The sequence below is a fragment of the Epinephelus moara genome, chromosome 24 (genome assembly GCF_006386435.1).
Source record: "Epinephelus moara isolate mb chromosome 24, YSFRI_EMoa_1.0, whole genome shotgun sequence".
Taxonomy (NCBI): domain Eukaryota; kingdom Metazoa; phylum Chordata; class Actinopteri; order Perciformes; family Serranidae; genus Epinephelus; species Epinephelus moara.
In genome coordinates this window covers 6043401-6066513 of record NC_065529.1, presented here as the reverse complement: position 1 = coordinate 6066513, position 23113 = coordinate 6043401, and the positions used below count along the sequence as shown (strand labels likewise).

Below are 23113 nucleotides of genomic sequence, written 5' to 3'. Positions count from 1 at the left end.
CTGGCTGTATACCTGCTGTCTGCATGCTGGTCATTGGCCCGTCTGTCGTTGTTGTAGTGGATGTCCAGTGTTTCTGCGTGGTGTGGTCTTGGGGAATACTGGACTGATCTGGAGCGCTGCCTCTGAGAAGTGAGCTCATCATCTGGGAGATTAAAGTGATTACTTGGTTAAAACTGATCTAAAATGCACTAAATGAGGGAGGAGGGAGTAAACACATGTACACTGAGCACGGCTATGCCTGGGCACTTACCATCATCCAGAGTGAGGCTGTCAGACAGAGAGCTGAGGTCTGAAGGGTTGACATCATCTGGTGACAGAAGAGAGAAAACGGTCCTCAGAGACACCTCTGATATTCCACTTTCCACAGAAAGTGACAGACTTTTCAATCAGTTACCACTTGTCAAAAAGTTCTCAGTTGTTAAAAATAAGCTTTGATTTGCGAGCAAAGCTTGTATAGAGTTTTTACATAAACTGCTGATGACATTTACCTGCTAAGATCAGTGAGGCTCTCTGAGTGGGTTTCTTTCCTTTCTTGATCCTGTAAGCATTGATCTCCCTCTCGATCTCCTCCAGCTTCCTCATTGCATCCAGACAGTTGTTTCTCCTCTTTTTCTTCACAGTCTTGCAGAGGTCGCCCTCGTTAGATAACTTTATGGCTGCTTCCACGATCTTTTGCTGCAAGGCGAACCTGCTCTCTAGATTCCTCAGATGTGGGTCCTGCAGGGAAACACACAACACGCACACAGTTAACGGGGAATTTCCCAAAAATAAAGATAGATCCTGTCAGCGGGGGTGCTCTAAACAAAGACACAGACTTCAAACTTCTCCAAGACACAATATATGTGAAAGCATTCATTTTCAGTGCGCTGCCAGTTTCATATATATCATAATTCCTATTCATTTTCCGAATTTACTTGCAGAAGGAAACCAGCTATAACACATCAAATGTTTCACTGAAAGCATTATGTGATGAAAGCCTCAAAATACATATGGAACTCTTAAAACTAATATCAAAATGTCAAATGATTTAAATGATCTCTAGGTGAACACAGACAGTGGTCTAAGAACCGTGTTTCAACAAAGACATGCTAAATTACATACACAACAGCTATACTAACTTCATCATAGGGGAACAGGTCATCCAGCTTGAAGGCCGTCCCAACGCGGCGGCGCACATGAGGAGCCTTCTCACCTGTGGCTAAGGGATACTCTTTAGGCAATTTGCCTGTAAGCTCCTGCAAATGAGAACAACAGCCAACAGTCAGCTGAGTGTGTGGACGTTTTAACCCATCACTGAAAAGTAACAGACTGAGAGAGATACTCACGGCTTCTCTCATGCAGATTTTCTTCAGTTCCTCAAGTTTCCGTGTCAGTGTGTCTTGAAGGTCCTTTTCTTTCTTTTTCAACTCGGCAACCTTCTCTTTCTTTTGTTCTTCGCTGACTTCGGAGTCAGCAGAACCTGGAATAAGCACACGTCCGATTAACTACAAATTACAGCAATAAATCATCACTCATAGTTCTAATGTGGAACAGAAGCCATTAGCTGATTAACTCTCTGCTTACCGGCTGAGATGAGGCTCCCGTTGCTGGCCATGATAAGCTGGTCTCTGCTCTCAATGCTGGAGAGTTTGGTGATCCGCGGGGCGCAGATCTCTGTGAGGTCCATGGCGATGTCACCTGAACTCCTGGTTGTGGTCATCTTTGTCTGTAGAGTAGAGATGAGACAGTCAGGATAAGGAAATGGGGACGAGGACGAGGAAAAAGAGTAGTGAGGGAGGGATTGTGTGTACTTCATTTTAATGATAGCGCACTGTGATAGTGGCGGCTCCATTTGCATGCTTGGTACTCAAAGCGCACTGCTCTCTCATCAATCAGTGTGGGCTCTATTCCTGGATGAGCACTGACACACCATCTGCCTTTGAGGGAGACGGTGGCTGAATAACCTCATTTGACTGCAGCCACACACACACTCACACTCATCCATCTACCCCACGAACTGCACATCACACACCACTCATACTGTATTATAGCCTCAATGCTCAGCAAATATGCATCATAAACACAAAGCCATGGACCACAAGTATATCTTCGGGGCACGTGGACAACTTTTAACACTCGCACAAGGGTCTGGGCTAAGAACACACTGTCTTCTCCTATTTAATGTCAATGGCGTGGGCGTAAAATATGTATCCCTTCCAAACAAAACACTTTAAATCTTTTAGGGCAAATTGTAGTTTACTTTGAATTGAATATTTTTTCCTCTTAAGTCACAGGAAAGACAAAAATAGGCATAATAACAATAATAATAATAATAATAATACCACTATCATTCTGCCTACTATATAAGCAGATTACAGGCTGTCGTGCATTTTCAATTTAAAGGAATACTTACACCCCATAAATGCTCAAATGTATGTAAATTACAGTTACTGTTACTGTGTTACGTTGAATCCAGGATTTTTTTGTTTTGTTTCTCGCATTCCTCAAGAGTGAACAAAGAATACAGAAACTGCTTGTTTAACTGAAGTTATTGGAGACCGTGTTTAACAACAGCAAAACTGTATCAAAGCAACCGTTCACAAATGCTCACATCTCATACAGAATAATCCAGTTTTGCAGTTATGCTATGCTCAGTACTTCCCAAACACATGTATTTTTGCTAAAACTGTAATATTTAAAACACCCTAGTGCAAAAACAGTTCATGTGTACTATTCGCTGTATGTCAGACTGTTTATGTGGAAGTGTTTTAAATTGTAAGGTCCTCGTGAAAATGCATGTGTTTGGGTACTGAGCATATGAATGGATAATTGACACTTAATTTATACTGCATGAGTTGTGTGCTAGTCAAGTTTTGATGTAGTTCTGCTGGTGTTAAAGCAGTCCACAGAGACTAAAATTCAACAAGAACTTTCTGGTTTTGGATTCATCGTGCACTGTGGAGGGATGCGAGAAAAACAAAGTTTTCTCCACAAATTCATCACAACATAGGGTGAGTAACTGACATACACATTGGGGGTCATGAGGGGATGAAGTATTCCCTTAAGCTACCTAACCGCCTGTTTCTTCAGGTTCAATAGAGAAAAGCAATTCTAATCCTTTTAAACTATGGATGCAATGATTTACCAACATCAGGCTGATCAGCACAGGACCTATTCAAATTACAACTGGTCTGTCATATCCCAGCTTCAACACAGGCATGGGATATGGATCAGGCAGTGCATCACATGATGCACACTCACCACTGTACTATGCTGTGACACTTACACAATAACCCTTTAAAAGAGAAAGACAGGCTAAGTCTAATTTTGGTGAAAACGATCAAATGATGATAAATGTCATCACCCCAAATTAAGTTCACAGTAGGGTCATTACTTGACAAACTGATCTGTGGAGAACACAAACACATTATATACATCAATCTTTTAATTTGCTCCTCCAGCAGCAATGCTTTTCCCCCATGGGACCTCCCTAACACACACAGACACCTGACCCTGATCTGCAGGTGGGTCACCTATGCGTGTAACTCAACATGAGGTAAGCTTTCTACACCGGTCAAGCCTTAGATTACTCGACTGTTTCTACATTTGAGTTGGCAGGAAATGTGACCGAAGTAAAGTGAAGTGAAGAGAAAACAGACACTCACTTTGCTTTGTTTCCTGTCCAGGTAGAACTGGTGTTGACTGATGGCCATCACCCAGATGGTTTTAATCAGAGAGTGGCTGGCATACCATGTGTGGATAACCAGACCAGTCTGTCCGAAAGTTCGCTTGGTCACTGTTCTTCTGTAGAAAAGAACAAGTCAAACATTCAGTATTTGTGCTGATCCAAGAAGCAAATCTGTTCAGCAGCAATAAAAACACCGAGCAGCCGACTGTAAATAAACAAGGCTTTAATTATGATTAAAAAAAAGTGTTAAGCAAAGATTAGAAAAGAGTTCTTAAAAAACGTTTGTCCAATTAAATTTGTGGGTGTTTGTGTAATAATATACTGAAGAGCAGGCGAGCCGCAACATCAGACTCATTTTGAAACAGACAGTAGGATTTAATAACAGCTTTAGAGGCTGAAAGTGCCACATTAAAGCCTGTGTGAGAGGCGAGGTCTTATAACAACCTTAGAATAATAAAGTGGCCATTAAACAGCAGGAAAACACTCATTTCACAGACAAGCCACAGCTATTAACATGGTGCCCTCAATGGGCCACTGGCTGCAGATGCCCTTCACAGTGTGTAAGGTGTAGGATAAGGACATCTGAAGCAAGCAGCAACTAAAATAGGAACACTTCAAAAACAGCTAATGGACCTATTAAGATCAGTTGAGATAGATTAAGCTGTTTGCTGGTTTCTCTGACCTTTGTGGGTCGTTCACTTCCACAGCAAATTTCTTCTCGCGAAAATACAAATTCTCCAACTGCTTCCACTGATACAACTGCAGAGAGAAAGAGACAGTTTGGCAGACAGGGGGGAGGGGAGGGAGACATTACACATCACTGAGTACACAAGCTAACACAGGACTATTGATTAAAATGTGGATTTGCACTACATAAACAGAAACGTCACTTGATACGCAAAGACTGTAAAATACACACAGTCGCATCAGTTTCCACAGAAAAGGTAGAAGCTTCCCAACCCACTTTGTGTCAGCAACAGCAGCAGGCCTTTTAGCACCATTTTGTTCTGGTTAACTTGCAACATTAGCAGAAACAACAAAACAGCTGAAGCTGTGAATGGGGCTCAGCGGGCCAGCCAGTCAGGTGTACGTTCGGGCTAACACAGGAGCAATTATAATGCTGCTGCAACTGCAGGGAGCAGAATCGTGCCAGGCGGCAGGCCAGTTTCTCATTTCAGAGGCAGGACTTCTCTGTGTCAGAATGAAACATCTGCTCCGCTGATACTGGGCTCACTAAACAGATTTAAAGCCACTTGCCTGTGAACAACTCCTCCCTGCTCTCATTTTGGTGGAAAGAAAAGACTCTGCACAACAGTGGGGCTGAGATTAATGTAGGAGAGAATTTATAAACTGCTGTTTTATCTGATACCATACTATAAGGTAACAACCTCAGTAACTGAACTACAAATACACATTACACATCTCATACCCTGAGAGAAACTGTGGTAAGGAATCACAATAAGCTGACACATCGCCCCTTCTGCTGGGACAAACATATTTGCTGAGTGTATATTATACCCAACGCACCAACTAGAACACATTCCATATTTTCCTTTACAACAGTGTGCTTCACTCAGTGACAGAGTGCCTGTATCCAGGTCCTATAAAGCAGGTACAATACCACACTAAAGAAAACATTCACAGGCGTACAAGGAGAAAATAAAACATCAAAACCCACTGGCCATTTAAAGCAGCTGGACAGGTAATAGTTGGACACAATGAAAAGGCTTACCGTGAAGGGTATTTTTTCGCTTATCAAATCCCTGCTGAATTCTCCTGGGTTTGTACTGAATCCTTTGACTTTGAGTTTCCCACAGGGCTTGAGCTTCCTCGAACAATACTCTCTCTTGTCTGTTCTCAGGCAGCCAGATAGGTGTTGCAAGAGTTTCAGCTGAGCTGTACACGCCCCTTTAACCACCCCCCCTCCTCTGACATCACAGATACATCATAGATACCTCAGGCTGCCTTCAAGGCTCTGCTCTGCACTGCTCCCTCTCTTTCTCTCTCCCTCTGCTACACAACTCACTTCCTTTTTAGTCAGACCAGATGAGCAGGTTGTTCACAAGTATTTGCTAGGCTAGGTTTTTCCTGGTTTGCAGACTTTTAATCTCTGCTCTACTTCCTGGCAGTCACAGCTAAGTGATCAATCCTGCACAGACTTTGAATACTGCACTTCCATCTGGGAACTTCCTCTGCTTTTCATATTGTAAATACCACGGAAAGCACTGCTGTGTGGCTGCATCCACTAAAACCATCTCCCCCACCAGGGCAAACATGTCAGGAATCTGCTACTATGGTCTAATCATTAATAGCAGGGGCTCCCTTTGCTTTAATGTGGCCAGAGAGCACTCCGTCAGGCCACTTCAACTTGCAAAATGAAACATTATGTCCTATGTTTTTACTAACACTAGCCAACAAGCATGACACCTAAAGCTACATGGTTAATCCGTCTTTGCGTATACTTTTACAGGAAACTTTGATGTTCTATGAACTTCAAATGTAGAAGTGTTAAGGCTCCCACACATTTTCATGCACAAAATATAAAAACTATTCCATGACTTTTCAAGGACCCACAATGACCATTTTTCTTGCCCCACTTGCCTGATGTTTTCATCATTTCAGCTAGCTGGCATAAATGGAGGGAGAAATGGTTTGCAAGGAGAAAATGGAGAGATGTATGCGATAGTAAATGAACGTCACACATCGACATATTAGAACTATGTTACGTCAACAGCTACAGAAAATATATTTGGCTTTATGTTATGTAAGATTACTGTGACAATTTCATTACACACAACAAAATTCCATGACTTTTCAAAACTTTCGATGAGTTTTACTATACCAATGACTTTTCCAGTCCTGGCAAACATGATGGTAAAATTTCATGACTTCTCCAGCTTTTCCATGACCGTAGGAGCCCTTTATTATCCATGGCAACACTGAATGCAAACGTTTTATTTCTTGTCAAAGTATGCCAACACTGTCTTTACAGTCGTGGACATTACACAGTCAGCCTTCCAGTGAAATTAAAATAATAGTACTTTAAGAACAATGGGAACCACCCAGCAGGACACTTTCTAAAAGCTCATCCCAACGTAAAGGGACCCCAATTCTCACCTTGTAGTCACCTTCACTAGCATCATTTACATTGTAACGACAGATAACGAAGGTTGAGACAATAGATATACATTTTCACTGGCCCATTCTTCCTAGAATAGAAACTCCACACCTGTGTGACAGCACACTGATGAAACTAGTGAGAGGACTCTCCTGTGACTGCTGCTAAGACTGCTGCCAAAATATTTCAAGGATGTTGACACACCTCAATCTCTACAATCACGAGACCACAAGCAGTCCTCTTAAAGAGCAACATGCAGGTTGAATTTCTTACTTCCTGGTCTCTTGGATGCCTGACAGGCTCATAATAATAAGGTTGTGGTCCTTTATCTGTGTATGAATCAGATTTATAATTGCTTCAGTGTAAAAACTAGCGTTGGGATCCATATTTATTCTTCTTAAACTTGACCTAGCTGGGGTCATATTACAAAAAACAACTTCAAATGTTACTGTAGTGTATACAGATGGATTTTTTCTACATCATTTTCCTAAAAGCTGATCCATTGGGGTTGTCTACCTGAGAAATCATTCTGCAGAAACAGAGACTCATCGATAAAGCTCCGAAGTAGAGAAGTAACCATTTTCTTAAAAGGAAACACCGGTTTAACAGTACACTTATGATTTGAGTGACTACACAGAATTTCTGTATCTTCTATCTTTAGTATTTACATCTCCCTTGTTTTTGCCAAACATTTCATTACAGGCAGGTGGAAGTGAGCCAGAAATGCCTGTGGTTTCAGATGGGATCAGGCTGTTCAGATCCAGCTCACACCCACAACCCAAGGACCCCCAGGGCCACGAGTCCACAAAATCATACATGGATGAAAAATGTGTTAAAGGCTCTGACTCACACGCCCGTACAGAAAAAGATCTGCCCCACCCTTTGCATAACACGTCAACTGGATCTGGCTGGCTGGCAACACTGTACCTTTCCACAACATGACGCACTACTTTAAGTTGTAAAACTGTGACAAGGAGGAAACATAGAAAGGATCTTTATTCTGTTTAGATTTGTGAAGGGGTGAGTTTAATCAACATAAAAATGACAAGGGGAAAGGATCTCCTCAGTTTTTATTAAAACTTCCTTTTAACTTTCTTTTTAGTTAAAGACACTGAGCAGTTCATTATTGCCCACTGACACTGTCACCCATAATAAACTGGAGATTTATTTTGGAACTGCTGGCTCATCATACATGTAGCCCAGCATGTGGTCTTTAAGAGTGTCTCATTACTCACTGGGAGAGAGCCTGAGCGACACACAGAGAGCAAGAGACAGAGAAATCTGCTGGTTTAATTCAGGAAGAATTAAATCTTAACTTGCCATCTGCCTCAGTCCCATCGCAAGTCCTGAAAACACATTTTTCATGTCTATGCAGCACTGTTTTGGTCCTAAATTTGTTTTCCGTAATTAAATAGTTTCATGAACGTTTCCCCATCCTAAATAAAATGTTGTTTCTCCTTTTAGCATCTTTTATTCATTCTTTGTCCCCTCCAGATCTTTGAAATAAATAGCCTGTGCCCTTTATCTGTATCGACAGTGCATACTTACATACACTGCTCCAACCCGTAATGGAAATGACAGGGTATTCACATTACTAAATGTGCCACTTCTCTCAAACACAGCAGGGAGAGTGGGCCTTTGAGGTCCAGGCTTTTCAATATGGAGTGATGAAACTGGCATGCATGCAGAGAAGATAATGTGAGGTTAAGCTTCGGCAGCGTCTTTCAATGATTTTTACAAAACTTAAAGATAAAAACATATTTATAAAAAAAAACTACACAACTGCTGACCTCCTATTACCCCTAAATCCAGCCCCCAGCCCCCTAAACAGATAGTTGGTTTGTATTGTTTGATCAATTGTGTTCCCTCCAAGACTCACACACATACATTACCATAATGAATGCAGCCTGCTGAGAGGGGCTGGGCAGAGGGCAACGAGGGATGGGCTGGGTTGAATACAGGGGCTGTGAGCTGAGGCAGGAAGCACTATCTATATTCACTACATATAGAGGACTCCCTCCAAGGCAAAAGGAAAGCAGCCATACACTTCCAATTATCAGTTAGAGCAACAAAAAGGTCATTTAAAAAGGCAACATTTTTCCCCACAGCAGCCAACTCTTGAGAGGTTTTCATGTAACTGATTTGGAGAAGGCAGACTAGTTTTGAACCCTCTCTGCACCCCAACACCCTCACTGCTGTCCCCCAACTCCAAACACGCACCAACCCCCTGGCAGAGTGCCAACCCCAGTCCCAGAGGCCCGATGCTTCCCACAGAGAGCCATAATTACACCGTCCTCTTGGAGGGTCGGGGAGAGACGAACTGTGGCTGTGCACATGAATGCCTCGGTGTAACAGCACACCCTGCTAAGTCAACAGGTTCCTGCCATATAACAACAGCAATGACGAGTCTAATGAAAGAGGCTGGGGAGAAATGCTTGCTTGGGACATTATCACATAACACCTCTCAAACAAAGGGGAGGGTAATCACAGATGCAAGTACAAACATTGTGGTACAGGAGCCTTACTTTTTTGTAAAAAGAGTACTGTATTCACAGTTGCACCATAACAAGCACATGACGGGCCCTCTGCAGACTACAGAAGTAGCTCAATATCCACCATAAGCTTAAGAAAGTTTATCTAGGCCTTTCATGCTAACTATTTTTGTTGGACAATTTACTATCCCAGAAATAACTGTGATTATAAACAATTATATTTTATTTTGAGACCATTTTATTCCACTGATAAAATAATAATATAATAGCATCCGGGTTCAGATAACAAATCAGAAATTTTGCTTGGGTTCGGTTCAGGTTCGGCTCACTTGACATGCTGCTTTGTTGTGGTATGGCCTATTCGAGTGCTGGAATTTGTTACTTAGGTGACAACGCCTGAACCCAACACAGGCTCTGCTTCAATTGAGTGTGTGTGCTGTGCTGCGCTGCTGTGCGTGCACGTTTGACTGTGCGTAACAGCAACCTTTTGATGGTCATTTACACACTGTCAGAAAGGCTGTTGGGTTCAGACCAGGCTCGGTTCGGTCAGGAATATGAGGACCGAGCCGTGCTCTACTGGGAACATGGCAGTTACCTCCACAGTCTGGCTGGTGTGCTGCAGTCGGCTCCCAGGGATGGACAGCCTGGGAGCCGGGCAGTTTGCTGGTGGATTAACGTAGTGGAGGATAAAGTTGTTGGAGGGTAAAACTACAAACGATGGACTTTTCTGCCTGTTGCCAGGGGTTCCCAAGCTAACGTCTATCATGGCTGCGCCTCTTCTACTCCAAAAGTGCGGCTGCAGGCTATCAGTAAGCTAAGCTGTGTTGTCTTTGAAGTGATGTTTCAATTTTCTTCGGACTCACACAAGTAGGTGGGAGTAGAGAGGGGAAAAACTGGGAGAACTGTTGCACCCAACTCACATTAGCTAACATTTTGGTGTTGTGTCTGATTTTTTAATTGGTTCTGCCTGAATAAAGGTCAAAGTAAATTAAATGCTAATTGTTTAAAAAGGTAAGTTTAGACACTTACATACTTGCATTTTCTCAGGACATTTGTATGCTGAGCGTGTAGGTATTTGTGCATGTTCTGTTTTAACGACTTTCATTCATTCCACCGTTGCTAGTAGTGTACTGTATTTGCTCTTTTACACTAACAGCCTTGACTTCACACAGCGCATGCTGATACTCCCAAATATTTTCCCCATCTGTCTTCCTCTTTCTCCTGACTGACATGGGAACCAGGGTCTTAATTATGCCTGTTTACAGTGTGGATGGATCATTAACCAGCTAACAAGAGGCACTGTGATGAAAGCTGTGTTTTCAACCAGCAATTTAAGTATTTATATAAAAGTACTCAATGATACACACTTCCACAAGAAGTTAAAAGCAAGTAACTTTAAAAAAATAAGCGTGTTTTACTTGTTTGAGTATTTAATGTTTCTGTAAGAAAAGCAAGTTGAGTTTATTAACAAAGGCCAAACCCCATGTTATTCCCAAAAGGCTTTACAATTTGTATGACATATGCAATCCTGTAACCTTAGCTTGCTGACGTGGATAAGAAAAAACTCTACACAAAAGTAAACAACTAACAAGAAAATGCATTTCATGTGGTAGACCTTTTGCTTTGAAAAACAAAACAACTTTTCAAATGTAATCTTACACAGTTCAGGCAAATCAAGCAGCTGTAAAAAGAGGTCAACCTACCTTTCTCGGCTTCAGCTTATCTTGCAAATCGTACTGGCCGATGCCTTTGTAGCTGACTCCAAGCCACCACGGTATTCCTTGCTTGTCCTGCATGAAAGCACACACACATACACACAGCACCGCCACTCATTAGAGGTAGCTTTATTGGTGGGAGTTTGGAAAAAAAAAGGCCTGTTACCAAAGCAATTACCCCATTTGGCTCACAGCAATAGTAACACAAGAAGACATCAAATACATTGAAGGCCTTAAAATCTGACTGAGTCGTTTTAACGCCACTGTTTGATCTCCTCAAACACCTTGATTTAATAAGATTTGGTTGGGGAAAGTTAGAGGGTGGAAGTAAAAGCAGGGAAAGTTGGAGGAATCACTTATACATGCTAAATGAAACGTGCTACAAGGGTTTACTGGATTTTGACTTAATCATTTTGAATTACATACAGTGCAATTCTGTACTAAGGCAGTTCGTATTCTCTTATCCCACTTTTAACGGTCCCTACAGTAACATACACGTTTTGCTGGTTTAGCTGCAGCACAGAGTTTTTAAAAGGAAAAGGCCTCATGATTAAAGCATCAAGCAAAAATGTTTAGCAGTTAAGTGAATTAAGGTTAGATTGATGTGCTAGATTAGATGAAGAAAGAAATGAAGACAGCATGTTGACAGAGGCTTGTTCAAAGGTTAAGCTACTTTATGACTCAGGGCACCACTGTTACCTTCACTTGGTAATAATGGACTCCGTATGTCGGCAGTGACTCCACCAGGGCCAGATACCTTCAGAGAAAGAGGAATAGGTGAACAGGAATTCTTCCATTTACACTTCATCACTGTCAACCCGTGGCTGTTGTTCAACAGACAGAGTGGGATTTAAGCTACAGTCATTGAGAAGCCACAGTCATTCGTGGTGACAAGCTGATCGATTTGTTTCAGGGCCACGACAGAGAAAGGGGGAGTCCATTGATCAGTTCAAGGGCACAAATCATCCGAGTGTAAATGACCCAGGGTTGCTCTGAGTTACAGTCCCAGGAAAAACACAGTGGAGGACTTACATCCTCTCAAGGCTGGCCGGCTGCCTACTCTAAGAGCACCTCCTCTAATTAATGACACATTTTGGCATGGTGACAGCCACCCCTAACAACAACAGCCACCACCAAAGTGCAGACACATGAGGTCAAAAAGGAAGGCTTGGTGAAGGTGCTGGAGAACTGAGGCATCAGAAGGAGCAGTGCATAATGAGCACAAAAGTTAACTTACCAAACTCAAATCATTTTAATCACACACATATTATAGTTGTTTTTAACTTACTGCACAATGGCCTGTCCTCTGGTCAGTCCTTTCAGTTTCTTGTAGTGTTCAATCACTTTGTCCTCACTGCAAATGGATAGATAAAACATTTAATGAATAATCCATCAAGTGTTGCACATTCCAGCCACAGAGGGATTGTGTGAGAGGGCTCTTTCTTTGACACACATTCTGTCTGCTCATGCAGAAAATGCAGTCTGGCCTACTGGCCTGCTGATGGCTCTCATCTACCTCTCCTGCAAATGCATCCCATTTACTTCCCACTGTAATCATCCCTTTTAATAGCATAGTGGGACCGCAAACTCACTGCGGCTTAACAGACACAGAGAGACAGACGTGTCCATGTGCTCACCCATGCACTGTAAGACTATAATTTTAATTTGGATATTAAACTGTATGTAGCCGCTTTAGAGGCTGCAGCAGCCTCAGATGACTGTTTATCCAGAAGAGGAGGGGCAAGCAGAGGAGCAAAAACAGCAGCATGGATTGAAGAGACAGACAGCAATCCTTTAGATAGCCAGTGGCTGTCAACACCTCCCAGTGTTCTCGCGGGGCTAATGGGCAAACGTAATTAACACAACCCAGGCATTAATTAGTCACCTCATCAGAGGCAAAACAATCTGCCAAGAACCAGGCAGGTCTGACACCGTACCACCCAAAACTGCTCTTCTGGGGAAATCACAGCTCTGTATAATCCAGTGGTACGGACCACTGAGGTGATTTAACAGCTGAACTGTGAGTGTATTTTGTAGAGGAAGCGCTGTTACAATGGTTGAACCACAACTGTCTATAGGTGTGTGATCCCAAAACACTCACCCCTCTAACTTACCAGTAATTGAGAGATGGGTGCTCCCGTAATACTCTGGTGGGCAGAAGTGGGAGCTGCTTCAGGTCTGATCTGGCAGTCTCAGCACTGAAAAAAGGTCATATACAAATTTTAAGAACAGCAAGTTTAGTCATTCATAATCACAAGAGTCTTTCTAGTTACTCATCTCTGCTTTACAGCAGGAAGAGACACGACAAAACACCAAATGTACACTGTTGATAAATGAGTTATCATGGTCCAATTACTAAGTCCTCTATACTAGGGATGCACAGTGTTATTGGCAAAACATTGGTATCAGTCGATATTCGCCCTATTGACTGCCATCCACCTATCAGCACATAAGATGACATTCACCGATGGGAGCAGCTGATATTTTTCTGTTGTGTCACATCAATTTTGCACAGGCTAGAAAGCAGGGCTTTAGACCAATGTCATCCCAGGGACAATAGAAAAGGGTTTTGGAACTAACAAAAATATTCCCCAGGGATGTCTTCAAGGAAAACAACACAGTGAACTGCTATGGACGGCTGAGTGGGTGCACCCTATATTTCCCATGATAATACTACATTGTGAACAACCAATTTGTGTTGAAATCGGCAGGAGGGGAGCCAGTTAACGTTAGCTGTTAGCAGCTGGTGGCTGCAACTAATGCTGTGTTTCCATTTCCCTCAGACGTTGGAGGTCAGAGCTGAGAATGGTGTCACACCCAAGTTGACTGAATTCCAGTACAACAGGTTGTAAAACCAAGGCATCTTTCAGCAATACCAGTACTAGCCAAGTTGGCCATTGTTATCAACACTAGTTGATAACAACACGTTACACTGTATTTTGTGCATACAAACACCACAGTATAATGTCCACAGATAGAAGTTGGACAGGACTACATGGGTGTTTTATTGAGACACAAATATGACAAAAGTGCTAATAAACAGTATATTACTACAACTGTGACTAATAATAATGTGTGGAGCAGCCATCTTGAATTTTGAGCTTGGGGTTGGTGAGGTTCCTCTGACCTTTAGAATTGGAAATCTGACATCAGGGGGCGTTCCAGTTGAAATGTTTTTTGACTTATGACTCTGAATATATGACTTCCTAGCGCAAATGGAACGCACCATAACAACTAATTTGTATTTTTAACATTGGTATCGGCCCCGAATTTCACAATCACTGCATCCCAACACTATGTATGAGAATCTCTACATTTTAACATATATAGCTCCCTGTAACGACCCAAACTGAGCGCTCCAGAGCAGCATGTGGACCATAAGGATCATAAAGGTAGATGTTTACTCAAGAATCTCAACTCAAAGTCTAAAAATGAGTAGAGAACATTTCTCCACGTGTTTTGTACTTTCACAGTGTGGTTTGAATTTCTATCTTAAGGCATGACAGCAATAATTCATGTTTGCAAACCTTTAGAAAAGGTGCAGTGTCAGGATATTGTTTTCATCTTTCTTATCTATAAAGAGAAGTTCTGCTTGCCAAGACTAAACTTGAGCTTCCCTCATGTCTTGCCAGACCTAATTTATAAAAGCGCATGCAGGGCCATAGTCATAGGGAGCCTTTTAAGGGGCTTGGCAAGAAATCTTTTCAAAAATATCAAAGCCATTTCATGCAGGTTCTCAATGGTAATGCACTCCATAGTTATTCTATGTACTTTGGGTTTACTACTTTATATTGATTCCCCTTCACAGATGAGCTAATGATCACATCATGACTGATGCAACAAGTACAGTTGGTCTCACCCACAAACTTCTGCCAAAAATGTTAAACACAGAGGTTTCCAGTAATAAGCACTGAAACCGACCATGCTATCTGTGCAGACAAACTGTGGTGTTTGTCACTGTCAAGGTCTATGATAGTGAACTATGAGTCACTCCAACATCATGTAGGAGGGAGCGCTGGGTCTACAGTTTCTGCTGGACAAAAAGGGCTCTGGCTTGGCGGACCAGTGCACTGGAGACCTGCACAAAAGCCATTCACAAGCACTTGGCAGCCTCACCATGTGTTGAAAAGTACTGTACGAGCCCCAGCACTGTAACAAAACAGGCCATGGCCTCTCAGACAGAACTGAAATGAGTAGGTCAGACCATACATGATATAAACTATTAGAACATCCACCGTTATTGTACCAGCCATAAAGATAACCTCTATATAATAAAAATAAGTAGTACATGATTTCAAGCCATTTGACCTTGAACATCAATGTAAGTCTTCTTCTTTAAAGATTAATAGAATTTAACAGCCGCTGACATGGTAGGACAGAACCATAATGATCCAGTTATGGGAATCAGCTTACTAAACAAAAATAAGGGTGAGCCGCTGCAAGGGCAGAGGCACTTGAATCACTCTTCCCTGTAGCTACCTCTCCTAGGTTGACTGAGTTTTGCTGCCACGGCACTTTGCCGCGTGTTTGATGGCACACATTTTATGGGGAGCTGGGGCCTGGCGTTGTCGGGGTGATCTACTCCACAGCCACGCTGCCCTGTCAGCAATCTGGAATTCATTACTACGTCTGTTATCTCCCCACAGCCTGCAGCGTGGGGGCAATTCCTACTCCCGGTGCAGCCCAGCCCAGCCAAGCCCAGTGCAGCCTACCCAGCGTGGGGAGAGATAATACTCATGTGTCAGCTATTCCACAGGGCTGAGACATGGTGACTGTAGAGGGAGTACAATGAGAGAGCCTGTTGCTGTGAATGAACCACTAACTACAGGCTACACCTGCAAATAGAACTAAGGACTAAAACTGTCTGGGTGTAATACTGGTCCATGAGGGTCAAATTTGAACACAACTGACATTGTGTTAATCTAGGTGATTTAAAACTAAAGCAGTCAAAATACTGTGGCATAAACCATGAATGTTTTTAGCTTACATTTTAAGTTGAACTGTACAAGAAAAAAAATCCCTGCACGCTTAAACTGTTCAGCATAATTAAAGACATCAATCACTTCAGTGATTTCCTATGTTTTCTACAATCCCTTTCATCAACCTTCAGAGAGGAGTTCTAACTTGCATTCAGCAATGGATTATACCTGCAGGCTGTGTAAATCAGTACAGTAAGAACCAGATACAATGCAATACGGACAACAAAGAAGAAGAAAGAATTCTGATAGAAGTACAACGTGAAACCTGATGGTGCATTAATTCAATGCACAGCAGGGGGCTGGCCCACACTACCACAATAACACGACTACAGTGAGTTCTCCTGACGCCAAGTTGTCTACCATTGGACAGTGGGTCTGGCTCATCCCTCTTAAGGCAGCTGGCTGTGGGAGGAGGAGGTCTCCCTAACTCCTTCACAGCTAATCTCACTGCTCCAGGGCCCTTTGCTGATACAGTGTAGAGGAGACACATTTGTATTATATTCTTTATGAGGGGATTTACCGGACCTGTTCTCTCAAAGAAGTAGAAATAAAGGACATTGCAGACAGGAACACAGCCACAAGACAGCAGGGGATGCACCAGTATATCAATAGTGTTAGATATTTGGGCCAGTGCTATGTTGAAGCACCTGAAGTTTGAGGAAAAGAGCTCTATTGTGTGTTATTCTTACAACCTAGTGTGTAGAAAGCGTATTCAGAATGTGCAGGGGGAAAGTAGCAATGTGCAAATAAAGAGAAAAAAGACAGCTCAATTTGGACACACTCCCGTCCTCGCTGATTCTACCAGATTTGTTGGCAGGTTGTCTCGTATTGTGCTTTCAGAGTCAGGACAAAGTACAGCCTATCCCCACACCCACATGAGCTGAAAGTTCAGACCGCACACTACACTTCAGGGTGAAGCAGTTTGGATTCAAAACACTAGAGACATAAATCTGTACTAAAGCTGCAATGAATAATAATTAACATTTATCAGGTCAATCATGCCTGTAAATAATGGGGCGCTTAATGAGCACAGGCAAATGCAGCCAAGTTTTTCTTTCTTTCTTTGCAAAAGAACAAAGGCAATGGTTTGACAAGGGGTCAAACTGCATTTTCAGCATTGCATGTATTGCCATTCAAACCATACACGGGCACAAATCTTTGTGTTCACATAATGGACTGAGAGGCCTTTAGAGGCAAAGCACTTTGACAGCACACAGGTTGTGCTGCTTCAACCTGCTCAGTCACTCACTCAGCTCAGACAGAGCTGTGTTTACTAATTACAGCCAATGCCCTTCACTCCTTCGGCTGGCAAAAAAACAACATACCTTATCAGCAGGTCAAGCCTCTGAGAGCACAGCCCACTATGAAAACATTATCTCCACTAGTGAACAGATTATCGAGGTTCTGTACAAAGTCTCCCACCAGCATCAGACAAAATCATGCACACAATGTCCATGTATGTGTGCAAGCAACATATAGGCTGCGTTTGTCAGGATTATGTGACATTTATTAAGGGGTGATGCAATCGCAACATGTCAGAAAAGAACTGCCTTTGTAGAGCTTTGTTAAAACTGTAAACACTATTAATCTGAAAGAACAAAAGTGTTCTGATTTTAAAGGCAATTTGTTTGAACCATGTGGATGGCAGCTGGCCAGCAAGGGTTCATTTGTTCAATGTTTCAAGAGCAAATCAAGGGAATTATTAACTGAAGGAAGTACAGCGTAAATTAAAATCTGACCTAGTCAAGTTGAACATTAACTGGCTACACACATCATTTGTAAGCTGAGCACTGACTAAACAACTTGACAAACCAGACCCTGCTTCCTTGTCAGAGCACAGAAACAAACACTTAATAAATTGTGCAGGGTTTGCATTCAATTGCAGACATGAACTCAGGAAAAGCTTTATAGATGTCTGTGTGTACCAGCGCAGGAAAAATATCAAAAGGCTAGTACACGTTATCTTACAAAAGACAAAAACAAAGCATCTTTACAAGTGACTATTCGTTGACATTACTCTTTCCTACCCAGCTAATTTACTGCACATTCAATACTTTTTAAATGACAACTTGATGCGACAAAAACCATATGGGTTACGTTACACCTTTCTACATTTATCTCATTAAGGGCTTTTACGTTATAATTTAATAACTTCTTACCTGCTGTAATCTCCTTTGGCCTCCTTAAAAAGGAAAATGACACAGTTAGTAAAAGCAGTATATGGAAATGTAAGACTGACTCAGTTGCCCAGTAACTTAACGGTTATGCTAATGTTAGCCACCTGCACAATCTGCAACAAAGATAACGCTAAAGTTAACGTTACACGACATGAGCACGTATTTCATTTGACTACATTTTCATTTCTGTAATTACTCAAATTAACACTGCCTAGAAGTACATTCAAATTCTAAAGGCCATTATTGATATAACGTTAAAGAAGATAGTTTCTTTGACAATAGCCCACCCGACCAAAGTAACCTCAAGAGACAACTGTTTTCAAATGTTGCTGCCCCCAACCGTCTTCATTCACGTTTGGGGTGAGTGACAAAATTTCAGTGTAGAAAGCCTGCGACAAACTCTTTCTTACCTGCAATGCGAATGCGGCTAACTTGAAAACATTTTCACTCTCCACTTCGATGGTCTCCTGTTGTAAAAATGGTAAAATTAACGGGGTCTTTTTAGAGAAAACACGCACACACAAAGTGCAGCCTGTCCTAAACACTTGACTTGAGACAAAATCTTCCCGTCCCGTACCTCGGTCCCACCGTTACCGACTGAACCACTGCCACAGAGACAACACGGTGTTTGAAACTGTCCGTGAAGTGTGTTTACTTCAGTTTTTCGGGACGTGAGTTAGCACGACTTTTTCTATAAGCGATAAAACACACACGGGTGCATTGAAAGGTTAGTTGAAGGTCTTGTCGGAGCTACAGCCCCCTCGGTAAAGTGGTACGGTCCGAAAGCAGGTTCAACAGTCTCCGTCTCCCATGGAGACCAGTCTGCTCTCCCCGCGAAAGAAACTGCACTGCAACGTTTGATCACATGCTGCATTCATATGATCCTCGTACGGTTGTAAAATTCCCAGGTCCCTCTAGTACTAGTCCATGGGTTTTAATAGTCCATCAAACTGTGCACACCTGATTGCCATTTTATCATTTCATTATATTTGACAACATTTATTACTAGACGGACACGAATAGTAATCTTTCAATCTGACCTATGTTATCAAATTGTTTCCAGGAAACACTTGGAATCACTAGTCCTACTACAACTCTTGTCAATGAGTAAACGTAACTTATTCACACTAAGTTACACAATCAGTTTTAAACTCAACTCAAACTTCCCAAACCTCATGTTATCTAAATAATAGCCGGAATCTCTAACTTTTCACCATGCTGTGACTGTTGTGTGATTTGTTTGAATGAAATGCGAAACAACTGCCTTAACAATAACATGTCGCTCGCATGACAGTGAATCATTAACTTTGCGTAATATTGTGAAATGTCCAACAGCACTTGAAAGCAGCATACTGAACAGTGTTTGAGAGCTCAGTAACACGCAGCAGCAGTGGGAAATCTTAGGAGTTTCAAAAATGTAAATGTTGTGAAATTACAGAGATAGATATTTCCTAAATAAACAGCATGCTATGAATCACATATAAATCTTATGCACAAAAACTCAGTATAGGGATAAAAGAGGACAAAGTTATGGAAAACAATGGACACACAATGTTGTGTGTGACACATGAACAATATTTTGCAACATATTGATCATCTAACCATCGACTGAATGAACTCTGTTCCTCATGAGTCTATAGTAAATTAAGAATGATGGCAGATCAATTGTTGGATTATGTGTGTTCCCATAAGGCAATCAGCTATTGTTTTCAATGATCTGGAACTAAAGCATATGCCAATTCCACTGGCCTACTAGAATATGTGTCACAAGTTTGAAAATAATAAATGCTTTACAACACTTACATTAAACACTAAAGATTTAGCATTCATGAAGAACAGCTCCACTGTTGTGTTGTCTTTCAAGAAGGTGATCTTCTCGATATAAAACCTGTGAAGAGTTTTTTTGGGTTAGCAAGGTTCGCTTGAAATAGAATGTCAACATATCTTGCCAGTGCATCAGCATTATTCACAGATTTAATCTTGTTCAGTTTACAGTAGCTCAACACACAACAAGTCTTAAACTGTGTTCCATGACTGCCACCTGCTGGTCAGTACAAGCCTTGGAGGCTTTGAAGCTCTCAATACACCAATGTGCTTGGTAATAGGCTTCTGCTATTCACCAGTCAGTCTAATATAAAACATTAAGGTTTTCAATCACCGGTGTGGACGGATGTTTCTGATAAAGCACAGCAGTATTCCACATTTGGCAAGCGAGAGCACTCACCTCACCAGGAACTTGAGTTCCAAAGGCCCTGAAGACTTGGAGAAGTCATGATCAAGGACTTTACGATCCAGCTGGAGCCAGTTACTCTGGCCACTGATCAGGAATACAAGAACAAATCATGTGTTACTGCTATCGTAATGTCTCTCTCTTCTTTTTTTGTCCTCCCTTAAGGCTTCTGTAAACAAGGATTAGTTCTAAATCAACCAATCCCTTTGATTAAAAGAGAATGCAATGCAATAAAACACAAACACACACTAGGACATAGCGCTTTTTTCATTAAATGCCTATTATATCAGGAAATGTACTTACGTGTCATCTATGAAACACAACCCAAAGTATTCTTTCTCCTTTAGGTTAAAATGGGAGGCCACCAGATCCAACAGCTCACGGGACAACAGCTTGGGCTGGAAAGTTTAGATTAAAACACAGCCATGTGTATGCTAACTCAAAAGTCATGTGTTAAACACCGTGAAACACAATAAAAACTGTCAGAAGGTGAAAATCAAGTGTAGGGGAGAGTGGGGTCAGGTGGGACACTTTTGTATTGATATAAAATAACCTTCCATTATTCACAGACTACTTGAACAGTGATTAAATTAATTTGATCCCTGAACAGATAAAGGTGTCTGCTAAGAATTTACCAAGGTCTTTTGGAGCCTTACCCAAACTTAAAAGGTTTGGGTAAGGCTACAACAGTTTTGTTAAATGAACAAGAAGTGCATTGTTCACAAAAATATGGAATCTGGCTGTCTTCTGAGTCTTCATTTCAATAGCAGCTGTCAATAGGTTATGTACATTTATGTAGCCAGGCATAGGCAACTTGCCATTCTGGAGACACATGTGGCGGAATATGAATAACAGTTATTTTTTTAACATATTAATTTCTATTTATCTATGTTGTAGGCCTAAAGAAATTCTTACACTCTCTAACTGTAAAAATATGAAGCTTATATACCAAATAAAAAAAGTTTTAACATTTAAAAAACTAAAATGTGTGTAATACATCTACTGCCTGCCACATTTTCCTTGAAATTTTGTTGAACCTCAATAGCAGTGGCTCATCTTGAGTCTTCCCAGCTGGTTAGCTATGGATGCCAAATCCAAAAAAATAAAAGTTTCTGAATGAAAGATAATTTAGCAGTGTGTGGACAGATTTGTTTGCTTTCACAGCTGCTCCTGCAAAGTTTAAAGGGGAACTAATGTTTTTTTCAACCTGGGCCTTATTTTCTGATCTACTTTTGTCTAAATGAGTGATAGGATGTTCAATATTTGACATTTCTCCAGTACAAAACTAGGGCTGACCTGCCTGCAGCCCGTGAGCGCGTGATATATTAAATAATAGGGCACTCAGACAGCGGACATGTTCCTCTGCCTGTTGCAATTTTAGTATATGTGCTACCGAAGTAACACTGCTCCCTCATTTTAGTATATGTGCTACCGAAGTAACACTGCTCCCTCTTTCCTCGTCCGCTCTTCAATTTCAATGAGCTCTGCATCCGTGTACGTCCGTGTACTCCGTGTTCTAATAAATATGGTCCATCCAGATCCAGTTGGTCAAAATCAGGTAGAAATTTGGACATGTTTGTTGTGGCAAGTCAAAACACTCAGAGAGTGAAAGTCTGGCTCTGAAATCTCACGTCTCGCGAGATTTGAGTTGTTGCAGGAAGTTACTGCTGGAGTGACCTTACAAACGCAAGGAGTTACCCTGTTTGGAATAGTCATGGCTGAATTTTTACCTGATTTTGACCAACTGGATCTGGATGAGCCATTTTAATTTGATGACCGCAGAACTCATTGAAACTGAAGAGCGGACGAGGAGAGAGAGGGAGCAGTGTTACTGAAGAGCGGACGAGGAGAGAGAGGGAGCAGTGTTACTTTCAGTAGCACATATACTAAAATTGCAACAGGCAGAGGAACATGTCCGAATCCAGCTAAAGGTAAACACAGATGTTCATTTCTCCTTTCCGTTATGTTGTCGGATAATTATACTAAAAATCCAAGCCTATCTGTGTGAAAAAAATGTACTTTTAGTAGACGTATTTTGACGCTGTTTGACGCTGTCTCAGTGCCCTATTATTTAATATAGCATGCGCTCACGGGCTGCAGGCAGGTCAGCCCTAGCGTCGTACTGGAGAAATGTCAAATATTGATCATCCTATCACTCATTTAGACAAAAGTAGATCGGAAAATAGCGCCCCGGTTGAAAAAAACATTAGTTCCCCTTTAAGTACCAAATAACCATAAATAGAGACACCTTGTGGTAAAACATATTAATGAATGCTCATTTAATCTACTAGTATAGGCTAATTCGGACTTAATAGGCTGTTTTACCTTCATTATAAGGCTAAAATATGTTTTGCAGCTCCACACAGATTTTTATTTTATTCTTTTTATTTTTGGTCAAAAATGGCTCTTTTGATAGTAAAGGTTGCCGACCCCTGATGTAGGCTGTTAAAGGGATAGTGCACCCAAAAATGAAAATTCGGCCATTATCTACTCACCCATATGCCGATGGAGGCCCTGGTGAAGTTTCTCACATCCCTTGCGGAGATCGGCGGGGGCAGCAGCTAGCACACCTAATGGCAGACGGCGCCCCAGACTAACGTCCAAGAACACAAAATTGAATCCACAAAGTATCTCCATACTGCTCATCCATAGTGATCCAAGTGTGCTGCAGCCCCGACATAAAAAGTTGTTTGGAAAAACGTCATATGAACTCTGTTTTTAGTCTGACTGTAGCC

At 41.7% G+C, this 23113-nt stretch overlaps 1 protein-coding gene across 3 annotated transcripts in view; it reads right to left on the bottom strand.

Moving 5' to 3' along the window:
• The window catches only part of frmd4ba (FERM domain containing 4Ba), a 75907-nt gene that overhangs the window by 5695 nt on the left and 47099 nt on the right, over window positions 1-23113 (bottom strand). For all 3 annotated transcript variants that reach the window (XM_050037543.1, XM_050037542.1, XM_050037541.1), the window contains exons 4-20: window positions 20682-20776; window positions 20373-20465; window positions 19952-20036; window positions 18559-18615; window positions 18131-18153; window positions 13107-13190; window positions 12281-12346; window positions 11692-11749; window positions 10981-11067; window positions 4350-4426; window positions 3645-3783; window positions 1564-1705; window positions 1326-1459; window positions 1119-1235; window positions 489-717; window positions 251-307; window positions 13-142 (exon numbers count right to left, since the gene is read on the bottom strand). In XM_050037543.1, the coding sequence (XP_049893500.1) occupies window positions 13-142; window positions 251-307; window positions 489-717; window positions 1119-1235; window positions 1326-1459; window positions 1564-1705; window positions 3645-3783; window positions 4350-4426; window positions 10981-11067; window positions 11692-11749; window positions 12281-12346; window positions 13107-13190; window positions 18131-18153; window positions 18559-18615; window positions 19952-20036; window positions 20373-20465; window positions 20682-20776 (1673 nt within the window). The remainder of the gene's footprint in view (window positions 1-12; window positions 143-250; window positions 308-488; window positions 718-1118; window positions 1236-1325; window positions 1460-1563; window positions 1706-3644; window positions 3784-4349; window positions 4427-10980; window positions 11068-11691; window positions 11750-12280; window positions 12347-13106; window positions 13191-18130; window positions 18154-18558; window positions 18616-19951; window positions 20037-20372; window positions 20466-20681; window positions 20777-23113) is intronic.